This window comes from Aulonocara stuartgranti (assembly GCF_965226115.1).
Source record: "Aulonocara stuartgranti genome assembly, chromosome: 4".
Lineage (NCBI taxonomy): Eukaryota > Metazoa > Chordata > Actinopteri > Cichliformes > Cichlidae > Aulonocara > Aulonocara stuartgranti.
Genome location: NC_138942.1, coordinates 23,584,954 through 23,606,875, shown reverse-complemented (window position 1 = coordinate 23,606,875; position 21,922 = coordinate 23,584,954). Strand labels below are relative to the sequence as shown.

Sequence of the window (21,922 nt, the reverse complement as noted above, 5' to 3'; positions counted from 1 at the left end):
ACAAAACAATGCTGTGTTTCATTGCTAGACGCGTCATGGGCTTTCTCTCTCCCCCCGAGTTATTCCCCAGTTTACCTTCGGACGAGCCTGTAATGGACTACTCCAGTTCTCCCAGCAACCTGGACGGATTTTAAGAAGCGCTGGCATTTTTTTAAGCCCCCTTCAAGACATTTTACCCTTTCAAGTAAGCGCTAGGCATGTTTTCCCCCGTCTTCTCTACGTACCATGGCCCTTTCTTAATAAAATAGTCGTATTTTTGTTGTTTTAAAAGCTATTTTGGTCCGCGAGTGCGATTTGAAAAGGGCGCGGAGGTTAGTGCACGCGACGTGTTGTTAATTTTTTTTATCTGGATGTCGTCGGTGTGAAAAAGCAACTTTCGAGACGTTTCTTCCGACAGAGTTTTGCGTGGCTTTTAGTGGAACCGTGAAAAAGTTTGAAACGTGGCTGAAATGCCGAGCCTCCTGCGCTGCCGTGCCGCATGGGTCACACCGAGAGGGGGAAAAGCTTTCGGTCTAGCTTATCTTCTAATTTAACTGTCCTGAACTCATTTTATTAATAAGGAAAAAATACAGGTACTTTCTCTTTGGCTCCCGTGTTTCTCTAAAGTGGTATAAGGGCGTTATTGTAATTTCTAAGCGAGCCCTTCTTTTCAGAGCCCGCCCGCTTGGATATCACGAGTCATTGCTGTGATGTGTTTGTTTGCAGCCTTTGAAGGTGAACTCGGCTTTAGCCTTTTTCTTTTTAAGAAAAAATCATGACTAATAATGTGAGCCGTATTTAATTTGGGGGGCAATCTGTAAATAAATAAAAATAGTATATTGAAGCTACAAGCTACCGTGTTTATACCGTCTTGGATGCCGTTTGTAAAAGTCGCATTTGCTTGTTATTTTCCCCTAAACTTTTGTTCTGTATCTCTTTGGAATTTAAACATAACACCGATATCTGCGAGGTTTTAATAAAGAGCTGCTCTAAATTCATTTCAATCGACCTTATTTATCTCTTCTCTTCTTGTCCAGAATCAAGACGCATACTTTACTGGCTATGCGTCGGTTTATAGTCTGTGCTGTAAAACCCACTATTATGTGTTTAAACGAGTTCAAACTTGCAGCAAAGCGTCGATAAAGTGGATATCATTCTAGGTTTTTACACAGTGTTTGCGGCTTGGGTTCAGATTTCGCTCCTTGGGCAGCACCAACGTCCAGTTGCGAAGTAACCCGGACTAAATCTGCATGTGCAGGCAACAAAACACCGCTCACCCCGCTGATAAATGATGCATGCTTTTGCGAGCTTATTTATTTTTAACCCGTTCGAAATTTATATTTGATGCGCCTCTAGTATTTACTGTGTATTGGTTTACATTGCGACTCGGCCTGAGCCTAGATTGCAAGGTTTACGGATTAGGGGGGCTGTTAATCAAGTGAAGGAAAAAGGTGGGATAGTTTTCTAAAATCCGACGGGTTCTTGGTTTCCAGATCGGGATCGCGAGATGCTTTCACAGTCGGGGGAAGAGCAGCAGCCGCTGGCCGCTCCTCCTGCTCGTTTCCCTGGGAAGCGGAGCGGCTGCCTGCTCGCTGTGCAGCGTGGGTGTAGTATCGCTCAGATGTCACATCATAATATTGTAGATAAGTTAAAATCGTATTAAAATCTTCATTTAGAGTACGACGGCAGTGCCTCACACGGTCTCATCGGCGTTTAGCTGCTATTCGAGGTTTAGTTTTTGAAGTGCTTTTCCAAACTGCGTCATTGCACATATGGGCCGCCTGTTCGCTGGAAAGAAGAGAAATCCTAAAACTACCAGTTCCCAACAGTTTGCTCCGACATCGCAGTCTGTTGTAGATTATATGCCAAGCTCTTATTTTATTGTTTTTGTTTTCATTTATTTTAATTTTTCATGTATTTTATAGGTCAGAAGGATGGCTGAAAAGGAGCCCGAATCGCCTGGAAAATTAAAGACATTATTATAGCCAGAACTGGCTTTTTCGGAATAGAGGGCCTATTCGAACGGACTATTTCCTTTCACAACTTTCCCCGCTGTGGATAATGGATGGCAGAGATTTTGGTCCTCCCCGATCCGTCCACGTACCACCTTCGTTGTTGGCGGGGCTCGCGATGGACTCTCACTCCATCCGGCTCGGAGCAGCTGCTGCAGCCGGGAGGATCCCTCCCTCCTCCGGTCACTTGCTGGGGAGTCAGCCGCAGCCTCTCCACTCCGGAAAATTCTTGCCATCGGCCATTAACCTACATCCACACCACAGTAAGTGAGCCACGCTTCATTGCTCAGCTTGATTCTGAAATATGAGTGTCCCCCCACCCAAAAACAACAAGAAGATTAAATATTAACTTGAAATAAAAACTGCGCACGGTTTGTGGCTATCCGTGGCAGCCCGCGCGGTCACCGCCTGGATGTGCGGTGTGATGTGGGCAAAGACAGGCGGCTGTTATAAGGCTGTGACAAGTTTCAGATGTAACAGATCGTGTTCAGGATCCTCGGCCCCTGTAATGTGCAGCGCATTAGCGGAAAATTACTTGGCAGTTTCCGATACACATTTCTTCGGATTGAAAGGACAAACAGGGCTGCGGTGTAGATGTTCATGCAGCAGCTTGCAGGTCAGGGTGCAGCGGTCTAGGATTGCATGCGGACCATTACACTGTCATTGCTGCTCCAGGGCCGATGCAGTGTGTTTATCTGTGTTTGACACGGCGGGGTAGTAAAGTTTTCACCTTAAAGGTATCACAGACCCGTGCTCGACCCGTTTCTGAGCAATAGCTGGAGTGGTTGTGTATTTGGAGTAAAAGTCACTCAGCTGGAGCATTTGGCAAATGGCTGATGTTTTTTTCTTTCTTTTTTTCATGAATTTGTAGCAGTTCTGTTAAACAGCCCTTGTTCTGCTGCAAGTACACTGGAGAATCTGTGTAATGGAGAGAAACTGTGTGTACTGGAAGCAAACTGCTGGGGTATTACACAACCATTCTCCTACAAGTGAACGCCCATGTGTTTGTTTACATCACATCGTGTGTGTCTGTGCATTATAAGCAGAATCATATATGCAGTATATGTCATTCCCTGTTGAGCTGATGATTTTTTTCCATTTACATTCAGTGCCTGCACAGTAATGTCTTGCGTTTTTTATTGGCATAGAGAGCCTTGAAATAACAAGAAAAGGAGATAACATTGCATGTTTGCATATGGTTTTGTGGTCGGTCACAGAGGAAGTTGGAGTCATCTATGTTCAAACCATATGTTCTGTGTGTGTGTGTGTGTGTGTGTGGAAAGGGATGTCTGCTGTTTCTTTCGGGAAAATGGAAAGTCTGACAAATGCTCTCACTGAGTTACTCTGAAGTCATGTAGCTGCAGACAGAGATACAATTACAGGTTTTCTGGTTTCTTTTAACCCCAAAGGTGATAATATTCCCTTTTAGATGTGTTCCCTTGTCCTTATCTGTGAGCGTGAGTTCATTGCAGTACTTAGGGGTCCAGTAAAGTGAGGGCAGGGGCTCCGATGAAGCGTTAATTTGACACCGTGGCAGAACCCACACATTCAACTCTCACACACAAACATGAAAAGGTGTCAGAGATGAAATCAGTGCACAGCAGGGAGTGTTGGCTTGATTGATGGGTGCATTGTGGCAAAGAAATGTACCAGGGCACAGTTTATTGAACCAATTTTGCGACTCCTGACAGTTGTGGGTATTACGACCTTAAATTTCTATCAGCATTATATATATATATATATATATATGAGGACAATATTTTTATTACCAGCTTACAAAACTAAAGGCATAACCCACTCACAACCCCACCTCTCTTCACACTACTGGAGATGTCAATTAATATATCTTGCAGATTAATAGTAATTAAAAGGATGCGTTCCATGTGTGTTTTGGGAAAGAGTTGTATGTGCGTAGGCTGTGATGGGATTCATGTAAACTCTGTTAGTAAACTGCATTGCTTAAAGAAATAAAGACTATACGAGGATTTGGAGGAAAGTGCTGTTTTTTCATATGTTTTGAAACAAAGTCGCCACACTAATTAAGATCGGCCACATCACAAATCTACCAGCCAGCCTGGGAAATTCCCAACACATCTAAGAGTATTTCTAAATCATGTTTCTTTTAGTTCACTGAAAGTAGCCTGTAGTTAGCCCGTGGGAATGAGGTGGGTTATCGTGTGTTGTTAAATTCTCTGGAGGTGGAGCGGTTTGTCCGCTGCTTGGTAGACTGGTGGTTTGATTCCTGACTGTAAAGTCCACGTATCAAAGTGCCCTTGAGCTGAACTTTACATACCTCGTGTATATGCTAAAGCCACACATTTTTCACTGTCATGGTGGTATTGCAAAAATATATGCTTGTTGACAAAAACATTGTCCCCCCCACCCCTATGTCCTAAATACCATGGAATATTTTCCCTTTGGAGTTAATCGACGTGTGGTTTTTACTAGTTTTTACTCTTCCCAAATACCATTCTGGCTCATTCTTTCCCGGTTATGACGGTTAACTAAAACTAAGTGTGAAAAAACATTAAAGTTAAGTGAAATAAAAGCGGGAAGTAGACAAATTAAAGCAATTTTCTTTGGTTTTGGTTTTAGTTTGGTCAGATTTGTCAACACAAGGAGCCTGTGTTTGTGTCAGGCGACTGTGTGTGAAGTTTTTGCTGTGTGTTGTTTTTCTTTGAGCTTCTTAAAGAATGCCACTCATATCGTAACAGAAACTAATAATAGCTAAACTAAAACAAGACATTTCTGCTCTATAGAAACTGAAGTGAAATGAGCAAACTTTCCCAGGAAACTAAGTGAAACGCAGCTCAACTGAGAGGAAAATTGTTTAACAGTAATAACTTTAGTTAGGATGACGTGACGCCCCTGCATCTCCCCTCCCGTGGCTCAGAAACGAGCCGAAAACTGCTTGTGTGCAGACGGGTTTGTAAACTTGACGTTTAGCCAGAGGGGTTGTGGGACGGGGTGTGGTTGTGTTGTTGTGAAGCAGAATTGACCCAGCTGCTGTCCCAGCCCAGATTGGCAGTTGAAAGGCTCCTTTTAAAACGGGATACATTTTACCCCGACCTTCCAAAACTGTGTGACTCATCTCCCCTGTTGCACACTCTCACAGCCTCTGCCCACCACAGTGCGACACAGGTCATTTAGCTTTATGGCACTCCTCCATATCAAATCCCCACACATTACATTTAACCAACCCCGAATGAGATTGCAGTCCTGTGCTTGTAATAACACTATACAACCCTATTACATAATAATTACCCAGTAATTGTGAATGTTCATAATGTTCCTCTTTAATTGCAATAAACCACATGAATCCAGTTCTCAAGGACCCGCTGTGCAGTCAGAGGAGCCAGGGTCGCCCTGCTACTGTTTCTGTTTACACATGTTTCAAGGAATTCAAAGCTTTTTTTTTGCACAGTTGTTTCTGGCTGAGCTCTTGATAGCAGGGTTGACTGTTTATAGCTGCCAGTGCAGCCGTATTTCCCAGGAGTCTGCCTTATTAGTTTTTGTTTAGTTCAGTTTTAATAGGGTTTCCACCTGACTTAATAGAGTAGAGTGTCCTCCCTTATTTTAAGCTGCCAAATGTGGAAGGCAGCTTAACACTTAGTTTGCAATGCATTGTGAAACTGCAAATAGTTTGACATTTGTGCTGCTGGTGCAGCAAAAAGGGCATCTGTAAAGACATAATTTTCCATCAGCCAATCCTTTCTATGCAGCAGCTCCTCTATCAGCCCGCTATTCACCCAGGTTGTATCTAAACAAGATCAGCTTCAGTCACTGTTTATAGATGTAAAATGGCTGTAAAAGGTCCGCAGTCTGCTGGAGGTCTGCCGGTGCCTCCATCACATGATTGAAGCCATCTGTCCTCTCCTTCTACGTCCCTCACTTTTGTGCCTGAGTGCTGCAGAGGCAGGACCTGCTGAAATGTAACTGCACTGAGGAGACAAGCACACCCATACCTTTTATTTCTGCAAACTGTAAAAAGGTTCTAGTGGATGTCATAGGAGAGGTTTAAAGGTAATTTCACTTTGCTTTTAACTAATTACCATCTTACACGTTTGAGATATATTTAGCACACTTGAAAGAATGAACTTGTATCACCAGTAAAACTAAAACTTCCTTTATCTGCTGTAGTTTTGTCGTTATTTCACTAGACGGCAAATCCAGCTTGTTACCTAAGTTATGTGCCCAAGCCTTCCACTTTTGGCCTTGTGGGTAACCTGTGTGTTAGATGGGGCCAACGGGCTTTTGTTGTGGGCACTCTCAGGTGTGTGAGAGAGAAAGAAGTAACGTTGCTGACACGTAGCCACAGCTCATGTTAAGTATGTGCCAAGAAATGGTAGAATACGGCATACTGTATCACTTGATCTTTATTGTTGTTGTTCAGTGTTGTTTTTATTGCAACTTTGTATGCACTCTACATGGAGCTCGGCGCTAGTTTTACTTGCCAGAGTCACTTCTTCATGACTTTTGTGCTGTTGCTTATGAAATCATCAAGGCTAAACAGAAGTTCACTCATTTGCAGAAGTAGAACTTGCAGAACTTGTAGAAGAAGAAACTGCAAGGGGAAATGACATACAGGGAAGAAAAAGCAAATGAGACAGTTAATGATTACACGGACACATTATTAAGATTAAAGGGGGATAATGCACAGAGACAGACTATTATGCAATGAATAAAAATGTAATTAGTGGTTTTTGCCTTATTTGGTGTACTCATGCCTGCTGTGTTGTGCTTATTTATTTCTGGGACTGATCGGGTTAATATAATGCAACGCAATGTGTCCAGAAAGACCAAACCTTGAGTTTAACAGTTCGTACAGTCTCTCCTCTTTACTCTTCACTCTGCACAGCAAAGATTAATTACCAGCTACCGGTAAAGACACTGTGCTTAGCAGCAGAGGTTTCCGTCCACTGCAGGGCTGCAGAGGTAGACTCAGAAATCTATTGCCCTGCAGAATTTGAAGCTGCTGTCACACCTCAAACACAAACACTGTTTACAAGATTGGCAGCTCGTTCCTGCTGCTGGCTGTGATCAACCAGCTCTCCTTTTTTTTTTCTTGTCATTGTTCATATTCTTTCTATTGTATCACCTGTCATGCCTTTTTTGCATTCATTAAGCTTAAGGTGGATCACCTCTGCACGTGAGCAAAAACCCAGGCTGCACATTCAGTGGTGTGTATCAGGAACTCAGTTATGCAGTTAGTGGTTGAAGTGAAATGTAAACTATTTTTTCTTTCTTTCTTCCTTTTTTAGTGTCACTTTTGGTCCCAAGTTCTTATGTTCCCACAGTAGTACTCAGAGATCACTTGGTGGTCTAACACACTGTGGCATCAGACTTTTTCACTGGATTTTGAGCATTTAACTTCTGTTTTCCTCCTAACAAATAGAACAAAAGTCACAGCAGCTCGTCCCCCATCCTTTCCCACATTTTTAACAAAACCAGATGTAGGTTAATATGCTGTGTTGTGATATTTGCTAGCGAATGTCACAAATGCTTGTTTAATGAGATGAAACTGTATTGCTCATTTCGTGAGACTTGAGGTAAAACAGCATTACTTTTCACTTTTAACTGCCTTCGGTACACATATTTCAGCCTCCCCCATTCGGAGAAAGGCCAATAGCTGTTGACACAAACAGCCTGAGATGAATGGAAAAGGAGAACTAAATGAGTGGAAATCGGCATTTTATTTTCAGAGGATAAGAGCTGAGGTTTTGCTGGTTGTGTGTGTGTATTTGAGTGTCTGTGTAGATGAGAGGACTGAAGTCTGGTGTATAAGAATGGGAGCATGTGATTGTGCTTAGTACAGTTGGGGCTGGGGCTTCCCCCTGAGACTCTGCAGAGAGAAGAGATTTATACTGACCACAACACATTCATACACGGTTAGATAAATGTGCTCGCCCTTCAGTTGTTCTGTCTCTTTCAGTCTCGCACACACTCACAGGGCACACGAGTGGAAGGCTAATAATTCATGCGGCTTGCAGGGGCAGGCCAGGGATGTCTTGGCTGATACCAATTTGTCTTCCGCGCCGCTTGGCTAGTGTGTCTGTTTGCACTTAAATTAATGTGGTGTGTGTGTGTGTGTGTGTGTGTGTGTATAAATATATATTCAAGACACACACACCTAAGTATGTGTGAGAAGATGTGGTTCAGACACATCCCCCTCTCAGATTAATTGAATCCTTCAGGAGAGAAAACGGGCTCCTTAAGAGAAAGCACAAGGCTCTGCTGCCCAGCTACAATAAACCTGTCAGTGGCAGAAAAAACGACACACATATACAGCACTCACACACAGCTGTCAAACATGAGAGTGATAGGTAGGCGTGTGTGTGTGTGTGTGTGTGTGTGTGTGTGTGTGTGTGTGTGTGTGTGTGTGTGTGTGTGTGTGTGTGTGCGCGCGCGCGCGTACAAGCGTGCTGTGGCATGTTGAAATACCTAAAACATTAGCTAAGTCGTTCTCTGTGCCAGATCCCTCCCTTTAACACAAACAACAGCCTCCAGCACACAAAGGTCACACACTGTGCTGTGTCTGTCTGTTTGGCTGCGTGTTGAGTCTCTACGTGTCCCATTACATAAGCCTGATAATATTCTTCCCAAGGCACTTAGGTAAAAGCTCAAAATGTGTAACAACACGAAGGAGATGCACACAGCAATTTTGACACGTGAATAGTCAGTTCTAGCTGATTGTTAGTTATGTGGAATATGTTTTAACCAGTGGAGACGCCCATACCTGCAGCATGTTTCATGGTTTGGCTTACATATGCTATTAAAGCTGAGCTAAACCTTTTTATTATTGTATTATTTAGTGTTACTAGTGGTTGTTCCTATTAAACAATCAGTATATGTACTTTTCTGTGATGTCAGTGAGAGATGTTTATGCTCATCTCAAGCACCTGCCTACCGTTTGAATCCTCTGTAAAGGGCAGCCAGTCATACACACAACTATCTTAATATGAAAGGGGCTAAACTGGCTTAATCTATAGAGGAGTTCTTAATTTAGGGGCTCAGTGTAACATAAATAAGGATCATTTTTGAAATGTGACTCATGCCAAGCCACTCTAGTAGAGTGCAAAGATAAAAATATGGAGCTGGAAATCAGCCCTTGAGTTTGCAGTCATCCTTAGATTGACTTAAAGGTACTTGACTGTGCATTAAATGAGAGTGTTTCTAAAAATCGGGTTGTTTCCTGTCACTACATATGTGGTTTTGTGATTACACCACTTTGTAGTTTCTGACTCTTTGGTCTGCAGCTGTGAATACAGCTTTGTGGTGTTTCTTTGCACACACTACCATCCTTGCCATTTCGTCTGCCTGTCTGTGACACATGTTGGACTCACGTTTGCCGATTTTCGAGGTGTGCGTCAAAGTAACACCTGCCATCGTCACAGGAGATTTGAGTGCAACTGCGTGGGACGGTGTGGATGTTGGTGTACTCGATTAATGTTTGCTCAAAGTTTGGTTTTGGTTTTGTTTTTTGTAAATTTGAGCAACATGGATTAAAACATCAACTTTTTTTTAAAAGAAATTGTTTAATCTGGGAGAGTTAATCATCCTGTGTGTGGTTTCAATTGAGATGGCTCAGTCCCACTGGTCTCCCTCTGGTGTTGTGCGTACTGGTGACCTTTCACAACTTTGTAATGTCCTTTAACTACTTCCTACTACTGCTATATATATATACACTATGTACAACTATATATCCCAAATCGTCATTTTATTCAGCAGGTTTCTGCTTGTTTTAATAGCTTCATATTGTTCCCAACCTTTTCTTAACCCATGAGTGCTAAAATCTAAATTCTTATTATTCATACTGTATTGAATGTACTTTTTAGTGCTAAATAATGCAAAAGTAATCTGCCTTTAATGTCTGATTAAAAGCCATAAACTGGGGTTAAAACCTCAGTAAATAAAGAAAATGTGAACTACAATTTACAATTCACCAAATACAACTGTGCCTTTTTTTTTCTTTTTTTTTTTTGGCATAATGTGGTTTTAAAGTCATTATAAACTAAAATTTAATTCCAACCTATTAAATAAATAATGGAAGTGGAATTGGTCAGTGAATGATGTGTTTTACAACCAAGAACTGCAACAAATCCATTTAATCTATTATCTATTGTTCACAGAGTCCAGATGGCAGCTCAGTTTGGGTCTCCATCTGATTTGACATTTCAGAGCTCATGTAATGTAATTTTCCCTTCATTTTTCTTCCGCTTAGAGATTTTCCTTTAAAAAGAAAAAAAATTACGAGTCTCCATTCTTTTGTTGTGCGTACCACCTCCCACCATTTCCTCCCACTTACTTTTTAAGTTGCCATTAATAATAATAATAATAATGTCTGTCTCTTTGGGGTTGCTCATCTGGTACTCACATCCAGTACACCAGAGACACATTAGCCCTCACTGCACACTGCCTGTTTCTTTAAAGGTTCATAAAGACAAAAGGCCCCCAAAATAAAACATAGTGAGATTACGGGTGTTTATCACTATAACACTTTAGAGAAATCACGACAGTACTGTGCAGCTCATCTTGTTTCCTAAAATTTGTTGTAGCACAGGAGTTATTTTCAGATGTGAAATTTTAGCCCAGAATAAATGCATGATCTAAGATAAATAATTAACATTCTGTCTTTCTTTTTCTTCTTCTTCTGCTGTGTGGTAAACAAACTACTCCAACCCTTCCCTGCATGTGTATTCAGAGTATCATCAGATGGAAGGAGAGCTTGAGCAGAGGAAGCAGCTGTGCAAGTGATTCTGTTTGTTTAAAAATGAATTTCTTTTTGCAAACTTATTTCATTTTTCTTTATTCAATCAAACGACAAAGAGAGAAACCAGTCAGATGCCACCTTGTTGCAGTTCGGTTTGCCAAACCGAGAGCTGACGTGTCAGAACTCGAACTTGACATTTTTAATTAAAGTTGAGAAACGGTTTGTATTCAGCTCAGCTGCGCAAACAACACAAACAAAACCTGTTTCCTGTAAACGGCTCCCAGCAGAGGAGAACCAGACATCTCCATTTTGAAATAATTAACACACTTTAAACCGCATGGCTGAATGAATTCAGGGACGCACATGCAAATTCCCGCACATCCCTTGCCTGTGTGTGAGTGTGAATGAGGGTTTCTTACAGTTGGGTTTAATGGTTACCAGTGTGTCAGTTAACTGTGGGATGTATAGCACTGCAGAGTTTTACTGTTTCAGTGTTTTTCTTGCAGGGAATAAAAACCAGAGATCAATAGAGATCTCCCCCAGCTAACCCTGCTCTGAGTGCCACTGATGGATAACAGATAGTGTGTGTGTGTCTCAGGCTTTTATACCAGAGATTTTCTTTCATTTCGTCTTTTTTCCTTTTGCACATTTTCCAGTATTGTTAAATTTTGTGTGTGTGTTTCAGAGAATTTGGATCAATTTGTGATCAACACTGACTTGTTAGTTTCTCTGATTTTTATTTTATATTTTTTCTTTGGATGTGTGCGCCTTTGTGCCAGATTTGCAGTGAGTCTGACAGAATTGATCTCCTTCCTATCTCTGATATCAAGATATATTTCTTATACTGATCTGAAAATGGAGGCTCAGAAACGCGTTGGGAGTCAGAGAGCGTGTTTCTTGGCAACTCGTTTCTCCCAATATGGCAAACTAACTGTCTTGTGAACTGAGAGCCAAATGCTGTGTGTGGTGTGTGGTGGGGGGGGTGGAGTTGTGAAGGGAGAGAGGAAGGAAAAGGTTAAAAGAGGGAGAGGGTGAGAGAGAGACGAAGCTAATGAAAGAGTAATTCCAAAACATTTAAGGAAACATTTCCCTCTCAGCTACCATTTGGATGTTGTTTCTGGAACAAGGACTGCAAATGTTTTTCCTCTTTCGACCCCTCCCACTTTTTCCTGCTTTTGACTGTTCAGGAGGGGCAAAGGGACTTTGGGATTGTATTTTTTTTCCCTGCTCACTGGCACAAAGCAAAACTGTAGACTGTGTGTACATGTGTGCGTGTGTACTCAGACACATGGAATAAATGGCCTGTAGGCGGCTACAATGCCGAGATTGATCCATACTCCAGTGAGGCATCTGTGCCTCTTGACGTGTCTGTGTATGTGTATTAGAGAGACCCTGGTGTTTGGCCTGAAGAAATGGAAACTGCTGACATCCTACCAGGACTTCAACAACCTTGACAGGTGGTGGTGGTGGTTGGAAATGTAGTGTGTGTGTGTGTGTGTGTGTGTGTGTGTGTTCATCGAGGGTGCATCTATGTTTTGCACGTCTTACACATGAGGTAATGATTAAAAAGTGGCTTAAAGGTGAGGATAATTTGTTAAAACAACATGGCTGCCACCTAGTGCGACACACATGGACACTCGCCGATGTGTTTAAAAGTGGCAGTAATTTAAAAAAAAAAAAAAAATAGTGAAAGTGCTAGAAACAATTCGGGCTTTGTGTCAAGAGTTGAACTAATGCCAAATAATTTCATCGAAACAGTGCGGTTATTCCTAAAAAGTAGGAACTGTAAAATGTCCAAGTCAGGAAATGTTGCAAAATATGCTTTATGTTCGTAGATGAGCAACTTTGCCTTTTTTTGATTTACAGTGGTGAATTTAGCAACAGCATTTCAGCTCACCTTTTATGTAAAGTGATTGCAGGAAACATTGCAGCTAACAGTTGTTGTTGTTGTTGTTGTTTGTTTGTTTTTAAATACTGTATCAAACCTTCATTGTGTTACTGCTGATGTAGACCGAGCTTCCTCTTTATATATAAACCGGTCGCAGAGCACTGACTGTGACAATTCATCCAATTTGAGTTTACAAAACAAGACGTGGTCCTTTTTTTATTTTTGTTGTTTTTGTTTTGTTTTATTCTAGCAGATCAGTTTTGAAGTTTGTAGAGGATGAATGGAAGCACCACTGTTTTAGTCAGCTGAAGGACAAAATCGCACTACTATCTTTGAAAACAACATGATCAAGATAAAATGACGCCGCTGGTTTCCATTCCAGGGATTCTCTTTTTTGTCATAAATCAAGGACACACCTTTCCAAGAAAGCAGTGACTTCCCCTCCTTAAAAGCCAAACTCATCCCTTTCTTAAACCGCGGTTTATGATTATTAAGACCTATTTTAAATTGTAAATTATGTTTGATTACATAATTTGTGCTGTTTCCAAAGTCGATGAATAATCATGTTTTAATAATGTTAGTGTTGACCCCAAAATTGGATTTATGCATTTGGTCATAATTGAGTAAACCCAAATCAAATCAATGTCTTGGGTAAAGAGTGTAAAAGTACTCAGCATTATTTACAGCATTTCAGGCCCCTTCTGTTCATGACTTGCTGAATAAAGGCTGTGTTGTTTGAGGGCTTGGCTCCACTTTACACACATGCAGCAGTTGCTCCTCTATTAGTATTTCATAAAAAAGTTGGTGGCATGTTTGCTGTAGTGTTAAACTGCAGTTGCCTTTACCATCAGTTACCATGGGGAGAGCAGGGCTTTAATCGTGAACATCACAACTTCAAGGAAAGAAAGCGCACACCTAAAATATTGTGAATTATAAACACAGTTGAAAGCAGAAGGAAAGTGAGGTTTGTGTTGTTGTTTAATATTGACATCAGTGCATAGATGATACTGCAAAACTGCACAGATGGAAAATTGTGCCATTTTCTGGGTAAAACCTCATTGCTGCTTTTCAGAGTTAACGTGTGTGTATGTGTGGGTGGGTTTGGTGTGCATGTGTGAATTTGTAAATGCAGGTCTACGGCAGTCTTTGTGTGTGTGTGTGTGTGTGTGTGTGTGTGTGTGTGTGTGTGTACAGCTTGTGCAGTGTTTTTGAATCAAAAGCGCATTCACTGCAAACCCACACATAACTGTTTGCACATGTTGGTGATCATACGGCAAAGAGGTGCAGGGGCTCTAAGCACACGTGCACACACACGTTTAAATGCGAGTGTTAATAAAAACTGTGTCTAATAAGGCAGAGTGTGGAAGAATCCACCTACACAGTGTTATCACAGTGAGAGAATAAAGGCACAGTGCATTACTTCTGTATGTATTGTGTTTGCATGCACGCCTTTGCGATAGATTGGAAAGCTGCATTTGGTATTGATTTAAAATGGTGTGTGTGTGTGTGGCTGCTGACGGACTGCAGTTTTAATGTACTGATTTAGATGCAGGGGAAACTCGGCAAGCACAGCATGTCTCTTGGATTCCCACAGGACTAATACAGAAACACACACGTTCATTCCCTCCCCCCTCCTGCCCGTATACAGGCAGCACCCTTTCCCCTACACACATGGTTAGTTTTATCAGGGTAATGGCCGTGGAGTGTGTTCAGTAATGGTTCAGGAGGGGGGGGGATCTGGGGGTCCTCGGCTAAACATGAAACCTTTTCCAGCTCTTCAGAAGGTTGCGCTTGGAAGAAGCTGTAATGGTTCAAAGTTTGCCGGTGGACAGATTGCTAATAAAAACGATCGATAACCGTATCGTCTTAAGATATGAAGTGATTTACGGGGATTCGCGCTCTCCATGGAACTGGATGCAGTGGTGTGTAGTGGTTGAATATTACTTATATTGAGGTTTTATTAATAACACCTTTATAAATGTATGGGGAAAACTCTAAACATAAACTGTTATATATTATATTATGCAGCAGGCATTTTTCTGATAAACGCTCCTGTGACCTCTTGATTTATGTCAGAGTCTAATGCACAGTGGCCAGTGCAGGAATAATCTGGTCAGCTAAAAAGTCATCTTCAGCTATTTTTATTATGTTATGTCTCATAGTGAAGCGAAGATTTAAAAAAACAAAAAAGGTACACATTATCAGTTTGATTCTTTCCAACATTAGATTTTGCTGCCTTATCTTTGTAAAGTGAAGCGCTTTCAGTTTTGTGATGACACAAAATGTGACTTGTTACCAGGAACGGTACATCGGGTGCAAAGCTACAGCAAATTTAAAAGAAAATACGTCAAGAAAAACTGAATATGTGCGCTTTTTTTTTCTTCTATATTTGTGTTTCTGAAAACACATTTCAGGTTTCAGTAATCGTCAGCATATTTCTAAAAATATTTCACTGTTATGTGTTACTACCCTTTTTTTTTTTTTTTAATATTTATAGCATTGTGTAATCAAGCTAACTGTTCATTTCCATGAATCGTTGTTGTGATTAACAGGTTGAGCTCAAGCTGTAACAAACATTTAATGTGTTGGGTATTTTTGCAGTGTGTGTGTGTAATTTATATTACATATACATCTTTGGCCTAATGCTGAAATACATTTGCTTTTAATTATATTTTTTAAATAATGGAAAACATTTTGTCTGTGAGTTGTTTATAAGGTTGAGTACATTTTTACTTGGTCAGATTTGTCTCATAAAAGCTGTCAGCATGTAATCCAGAGCTCTATCTGACAGACAGTTGAGTTTGAGGTAAATCCCTGTCCCACCCTGAACAGAGACGCACTCCTCCTCGTGCCCCACATGGCTGCATTCCTCTTGTGACGATTGTGGCTTTCGGTTGGTGGTTACATTAACTTCCCTCCTTTCTGAGTGAAGTCTGTCTGTGGTCTGTCTTGTTGAAATGGAGTGCATGGCTGCTCAGTAATAATGTGATTACAGCAGACTGCTCGGGCACAGTAGCATCAGCACATATTGATTTAGCTCCCCTCGCCCAAAAACACACACAGGAAGGAATGACATCACGTACAGAATAAAAAAAACATTGACTGTTTGTGTTGTTTGGCCTCGCGGTTACAAGGGTGACTGACAGTCTTCGTTCTTTTTCCTATAGGCGATGCCTTCCCGGCAGGCTCCAGCCCCTTCCTGTCAGGCTATCCAGGCCCCTCCTCTCTGACCTCTGACCCTGCATACAGATCCGCAAATCCCAGCAGTCTGCAGATGGCTCAGCTGTGGGCATCGCATGCTCATGATGGTAAATCACCTACATTTGCATTTCTGTTTCTATCCTCCTTTTCTGTCCCAGTACATAATTCAAAGGCAGAGTGGCATCATATTTTCATGGCATTTTTCACAATCCTGTCCTGACCAATGCCCAGGAGGCCTGTTCCTCATTGCTTACTCCGCTGGGATCCTGTTCCATTTCTGTCTCACGGCTGGTAGCTCTGCTGCTGGCTCTGTCCTGAATGTGCCTTGGTTCCTCTGTCCTCGACCAGTCCTTTACTTTCGCCTGTCATCTGTTTCTGTAATCTGTCTTCCTCTCTCTTGTTCTTTTTTGAGCCTTCTGTCCAGTACGCACTTTGTCTCTGTCGGCGTCTCTCTAGTTCTCCTGCCCTACTTTTCATACACCATCCTGCCCGAACACACTTTTAGACACACAGAGGATTGTCTCCTTGGACTCCTCGTTTCCTTAACTTGCCTGTGACTTTCCTCAAGGCTTGTTCATTAAGTGATTGAATCTCGGTCCCCTCCTCATTCCCTTGTGTCCTTTTGCAACTCCTTATCAAATCTCACTGGAGTAGGTCAGATAGGGTAGAAAACAAACCCCACAGTGCATTTCAGCAAGGTAAGAGAAGGACAAATGGATTTCATTTAAGATGCCTTTTAAAAGTGATTGCGTTGCCTTGTGTGACACACGGCTTGCTCAGTGCTTTTCAAACATTGTAAATCAAATTATGTGGTTAGTTTATTTATTTTAAGACTTTAAGACTCTGCTTGTTTCCTTCTAATGGTCAAGTGTCATTTCCTATCAAAAACAAATGGGGAAAAAAAGCTGTTTTTACAGTAGACCTCTTGTGCTTTTCCTTTTTCCATATGCTATTACAGTAGTGGATGCTCACATTAAACATGGCCACAGTTTAAAATAATGAGGTTGGTGTATGTGCAAGTAATCCTTGTGGGTCAAAAGCTCAGGCTTTAGACTAAACACTGTATGATGTCAGTGAGAGTGGATATGAGAGCACTAATATGGGTAGTCTTAGAGGTGCCCAGTGTGCAAATGTGAGGTAAAATGGAGCTTGCTGGCTGTATGTGAAACTCTTCCTTCAGGGTTGTGATTAGATCTCCTGTGTGGGAATAGTGCCACTAATTGCTCATTGTAAATGTCTAATTATAAATCTAAATTTAAAAGATGTAACCTGTTTCACTTTATATTCAGCCAGAGAAGGAAATATAAAGGGTGGATAAACTTTGACATTTGACTTAGGTTTGACTGGATTTAAGGTTGAAGTCTCTAAAGCTAAAAAAGCTAAACCCCCTGCTTGGTGAAGAAGACTCCTGAACAGAATCCTTCACGGGCTAAGAGAGATTCCTAATACCTGGTGGCTGGCTTTGATAGCAGCTAAAGTTACTCTAAGCTGGAGACAATTCTGGGCAGCAGCTAAGAGGCAGACTTTGGATATGCCTGGGATGCACCGTACTGCTACAGCTGAACCACAAATCAAAGCTGTTAAAGATCAAGGCTAGCTGTTAACTGTGGTTAAAGGGAGCTTTGCAAGAAACCCATCCTGCATGCTGTTACCTTCATTCCATCATGCCTCTTATATTTCTGTCTCCCAGTGCCTTCTTCTAATGCTGACACCCCTTAACACCCACCTCCTCGGCTTCTCCGTTTCTGCATCTCAGAACGAGGGGAGACCCATTTATACCTCTGCGCTGCCGCCGTTGCTTTTGGGCTGGAATGGCAACTGCGTCTTTAATACTTCTTGGAATGGCTGGAGTGTGAGAACAAGGAATGCCTCACCCTCCTTTTTTTCTTCTTCTTTCTCCTCTGCTTATGGCCTAACGTGGTGACACCAGCCAGCTCAGTCCTAACACAGAAATCCAAACACAAACCTTTGTCTATATTAAGATCTGGTCTCTGAGAGCAGCAGTTGGCTGTCGGGAGACTCTTGCCCAGCAACCCAGGCTGACCCACAAACAGTGATTTGTGACATGAGGTCAGCTGTAAATGTTTTATAAAGAAAAAAAAGAAACTGAGTCACAATTGATAGTGTGGTTAAATCTCTTGGAGCTGAAGTTGATTATTTAATTCAGTGGACAAAAAGAAAACTGATCAGCCACTTAACTGAGTGTCCAAATAAATACACGCACGTGTAGTTGAATTTCACCCTCTCATGTGTACGTTCTGATTTCATTTTCTCTAAAAGTCAGCAGATATTAAAGGAATCACTTTGAAAAGTTGGAGCATTAGAAAACGAAGGTATCTCCAGTCCTTATGTCAGCTGATTACTGATTATAAGTTAAGTGGAAAAATTGTAGAAACTGCTCTCATTACACAGTAACTCAATCATTACAAGTTAAACAAACACCAGTTTAAACAGTCTGAAATGTTTAAACATCAAAGCAAGAGTCATTGAATGCATGACTAAGAGGAAGAAAGAATGATGTAATGATCTGAAATGCCTCCTTGTGATTTCCTCATACATGGTATTGCTTCAGACCAGCTGACTGTAACGTCTCAGAGTCCAGGGCGACAGTCCAAAACCCAAAGGTCTCAGATTTTACAATAAAATGACTGTAACTGTTAACGAATTATCAAACAGTCAAAGACTGATTATCTCCAGGTCAACTAATAGATTCAAAGTTGACTAATCAGAGCAGTCAGCATGTAAGTGTTGAGAAATTTCTACCTGATGGGTTAGAATGAGAATTTGGCCAATCATTGACCCTAAAAATCTTCATTGTAAAGAAGATAAATGCCATTACTGAACATTTAGCCGGTGCAAAGTGGAAGTGACACAACAGATAAATATCAGCATGAGTCAACAGGACTGACGTTCAGAGGATAAGCTAACAAAATTACCTTTTATATTTATACACTAATTAACTGAACTTTTCTGGTGTTTTCAGTATCATTTCTATAACCTGCATTCTGTGTCTTCAGGCTACCCCCCTCTTCCAAGCAGCCTGTACTCCAGCCCTTACCTGGGGCACCTGGGGCACCTTGAGCCTCCCTCGCTCTCCCAGCACCCTCTCTATGATTCTCATAAAGGTCAGTATCTGTCGCCGACAACATTCACAAAGACCAGTTGCCTGAATTTATTGTACATATTCTGCCTTATCCTGTGATACATCAGCAGCAGTAGGTTTTGTGCTAAACCTTTTTATTATAGTGTGAAAGCCTATTTAGTTGTGGGCCCTGGCCAGAAATACAACACCAGATTTAGCCCTGATTCCTTTGTCATTTTCACACTATAATGTATGTCTCTTCTGTCATTCGGCTGTTGCCGATCTACTATAAGCCTGTTGCATTGTTACGTTTTCTTGGCAAGTTGACACATAAATATTTATTATTATTTTTCACCTCTGCTTGAGTGCTGCAGGATGCTGCTGTACTCTGCCTTCATCATCTGTTTCATCATCTGTCAGCATGCTGTGTGGTTGTTTGTGTTGTCTGACTTGTGTGTTATGTTGTGTTTCTAGAGGGATATTACCTGCCATCCTCCCTGAGGCAGTCACCTCTCCACCCCCCGTCTGCTGCCTCCAATACCCCGTCCAGCTCCACACCCCCACAGAGGACATCCCGGGAAGGGGTGAGGGAAAGGTCTTATCGGGGAGAGAGGGATAGAGACAGGGAAAGGGAGCGGGAACGTTCAAGAGAGGAGCAGCGGCCGCAGAGCGTGGTGGACTTGACACAGGACGGGAGAGGTGAGGAGGACCGCAGGGTAGGCAGGGAACGGGAACGAGAGAAGGAAAAGGACCGGGACGCAGAAAGAGACAGAGATGGTTGGTCCTTCCATCTACACCAGCAAAAGTCACACTCCCAGCCTTCCACAGTGGAGCCCAGATCCAGGCTGTCATCTCCACAGACCTCCTTCCCTCCTGGTGGGGGTGGAGGAACAGGCAGGTTTCATGGACCAGAACCAGACAGAGGGAGTCGGGACGAGGATAGCGGCTCTCGACTCCACCATAACTCTAATGCGAATAACTCAAACCCTCATTCAGAGAGACATAGGAGGAATGACTCTGTAGCCACGTCAGCTGGAACCCTCCACATATCCTATGTCCTTCCTCCTGCTCTCCAGTCCTCAGCAGCTGGAGCACCCCACCTTTCCACAACCAGAGAGTCTGTCAGGGAGCAACGCATAAGCGCACCTACGTATGTGCCTTCTGTGGAGGTTTATGATGAGCAGGCGGGGCCGATCCAGATAGCATCACAAGCGCGCGACAACAAACACAGAGACAGAGAACGGGAGCGTGACAGAGACGTGGAGCATGAACGGGACAGAGAGAGGGAGAGCTACAGGTTTCATGAGAAGATCCTCATGGAGCATCCTCGGCTCTCCCACTCAGGCGATTTAAGCAATCAAAGAGAGGAAGGTTCTGTGATTTGTTCCAATGGTTCCGTTGGTAAACGAAGCCAGGACACATCCCTCTCCTCCATCCAATCAAGGTTCAGCCCAGAAACCAGGGACATCTCTAAACACTCAAACAGATTAGGCATAGAGCGATCTGCGGCAGAGCCCAAGTGGAATCCTATCAGTCCGGTGACCAAATACGCTACAAGTCACATGGCTGCTCTGGCAGCCCAACACACGCTTTCTTCTCCCCACAGCCAGCAGACACACACGCGAATGTCACAGTCCCCTCACACATCCCATCGACACAACAGCAACACACAATCGACCCACAGCCATTCCCCCCAAACACACTCCTCCCAGCACGGACACGGGCGTGCAAGCGAAGAGGGTAGTCAGAGACGCTACCTGGACCCATCGGCACTCTACCGACCAGGGGGTTCCAGCGGTGGAGAGCGTGGTGGGGGATTGGGTTCGGATTCTAAAGAGGTTTCGGCCATGCAGAGCCTGATCAAATACAGTGGAAACTTTGCTGCTGAAGGCCCTGGTTCCTCCAGGAACATCACGGACGGCAGAGGGCCCTTTGGTGGATTGGCGAACATTGGGATGGAAATCGAGAGGGAAAAGGAGAGGGAGAAAGAGAGAGAGCGAGAAAGGGAGAGGGATAGGATAGCAGTTGGCTCCGGTGGTTCAGGAGCATTAAGGATGCCTCAGCTGAAGAGAGAACAGGAGCGACCCGACAGTGCCCGCTCCTTTGGTCGGGAAGGTGAGGGCGAGGTGCGCCACCCTCCGGTTGGGATTGCTGTTGCTGTGGCTCGGCAGAGAGACAGCGGGGCCACCAGTAAACAGACGAGTGGGAGCTCAGACACACAGAGACCCCTGCTGCAAACCGCTATTAAAGGTCAGTACTTCTTTGGTCTTCTTCAGCTAAAAACTCCTTTTTTTTTTTTTTTTCTTTTCCTGGTGACTGATAGACGTACAAATCTGAGTGCAAATTGCACTCAGTGTGGGTTTTAAAATACTTCCAGGAGTCACATTCACTGAACTGATAACACAATATTTTAAAGTTACTGGCAAGTTAAATCAAGTGTACTTAGAACATTGTTCAAATGTATTTGCTTGTGCTTGTGCTTTCAACTCTCCACTGTGGCTTCTCTCTGAATTGTTCTGCAGGGAACACAGATCCCTTCAGTTAAATGAACCAAGAGCAAATGATTCCTCATTTTGGTTTCTATGAATAATAGACGATTCATTTTCTCCCGCCTCAAAGTCATATTTCCTCAGCCCCCTGTTTGACACTGAGGTGTTCATGCGTGCAACATGATTTGAATGGTTAAAAACAACTCCCCCCCCCCCCACAATTTGACTAATTATGTCATAGGGTGCATTGCAATTCCTGCCATATTACACTCCATTCTTGGACGTCAAGGTCATTCAGCTCCAGTGCTCCCGCTCCATCTCCTTGTTTCTGTTTCTTTCTCAGCACCGTGTGTCATTGAGCTCTTTCTATCTTCCCACAGCTCGGCCTCACTCTCTCTCTTGCTCTTTTCATTGAGTTGAATATCTCTCTGCCTCCCCACCCTTCTTTCCTTTCAGAAAAGGGTTTTGTAGAGGTACTCCCCCCTTGTCCCACCTCTGGGCCCTCTACTCTTTCTCCACTCGTTCCCCCCCTCTGCATTAAACATGTCATTACAGAGCGCA

At 42.7% G+C, this 21,922-nt stretch overlaps 1 protein-coding gene across 2 annotated transcripts in view; it reads left to right on the top strand.

Annotated features, from left to right (window-relative positions):
• tnrc18 (trinucleotide repeat containing 18) overlaps positions 1-21,922 on the top strand; it is a 45,458-nt gene continuing 23,536 nt past the window's right edge. For both annotated transcript variants that reach the window (XM_082529550.1, XM_082529549.1), the window contains exons 1-5: positions 1-184; positions 1,905-2,254; positions 15,757-15,897; positions 18,808-18,915; positions 19,347-21,122. In XM_082529550.1, the coding sequence (XP_082385676.1) occupies positions 2,041-2,254; positions 15,757-15,897; positions 18,808-18,915; positions 19,347-21,122 (2,239 nt within the window). In that variant the 5' untranslated portion in view covers positions 1-184; positions 1,905-2,040. The remainder of the gene's footprint in view (positions 185-1,904; positions 2,255-15,756; positions 15,898-18,807; positions 18,916-19,346; positions 21,123-21,922) is intronic.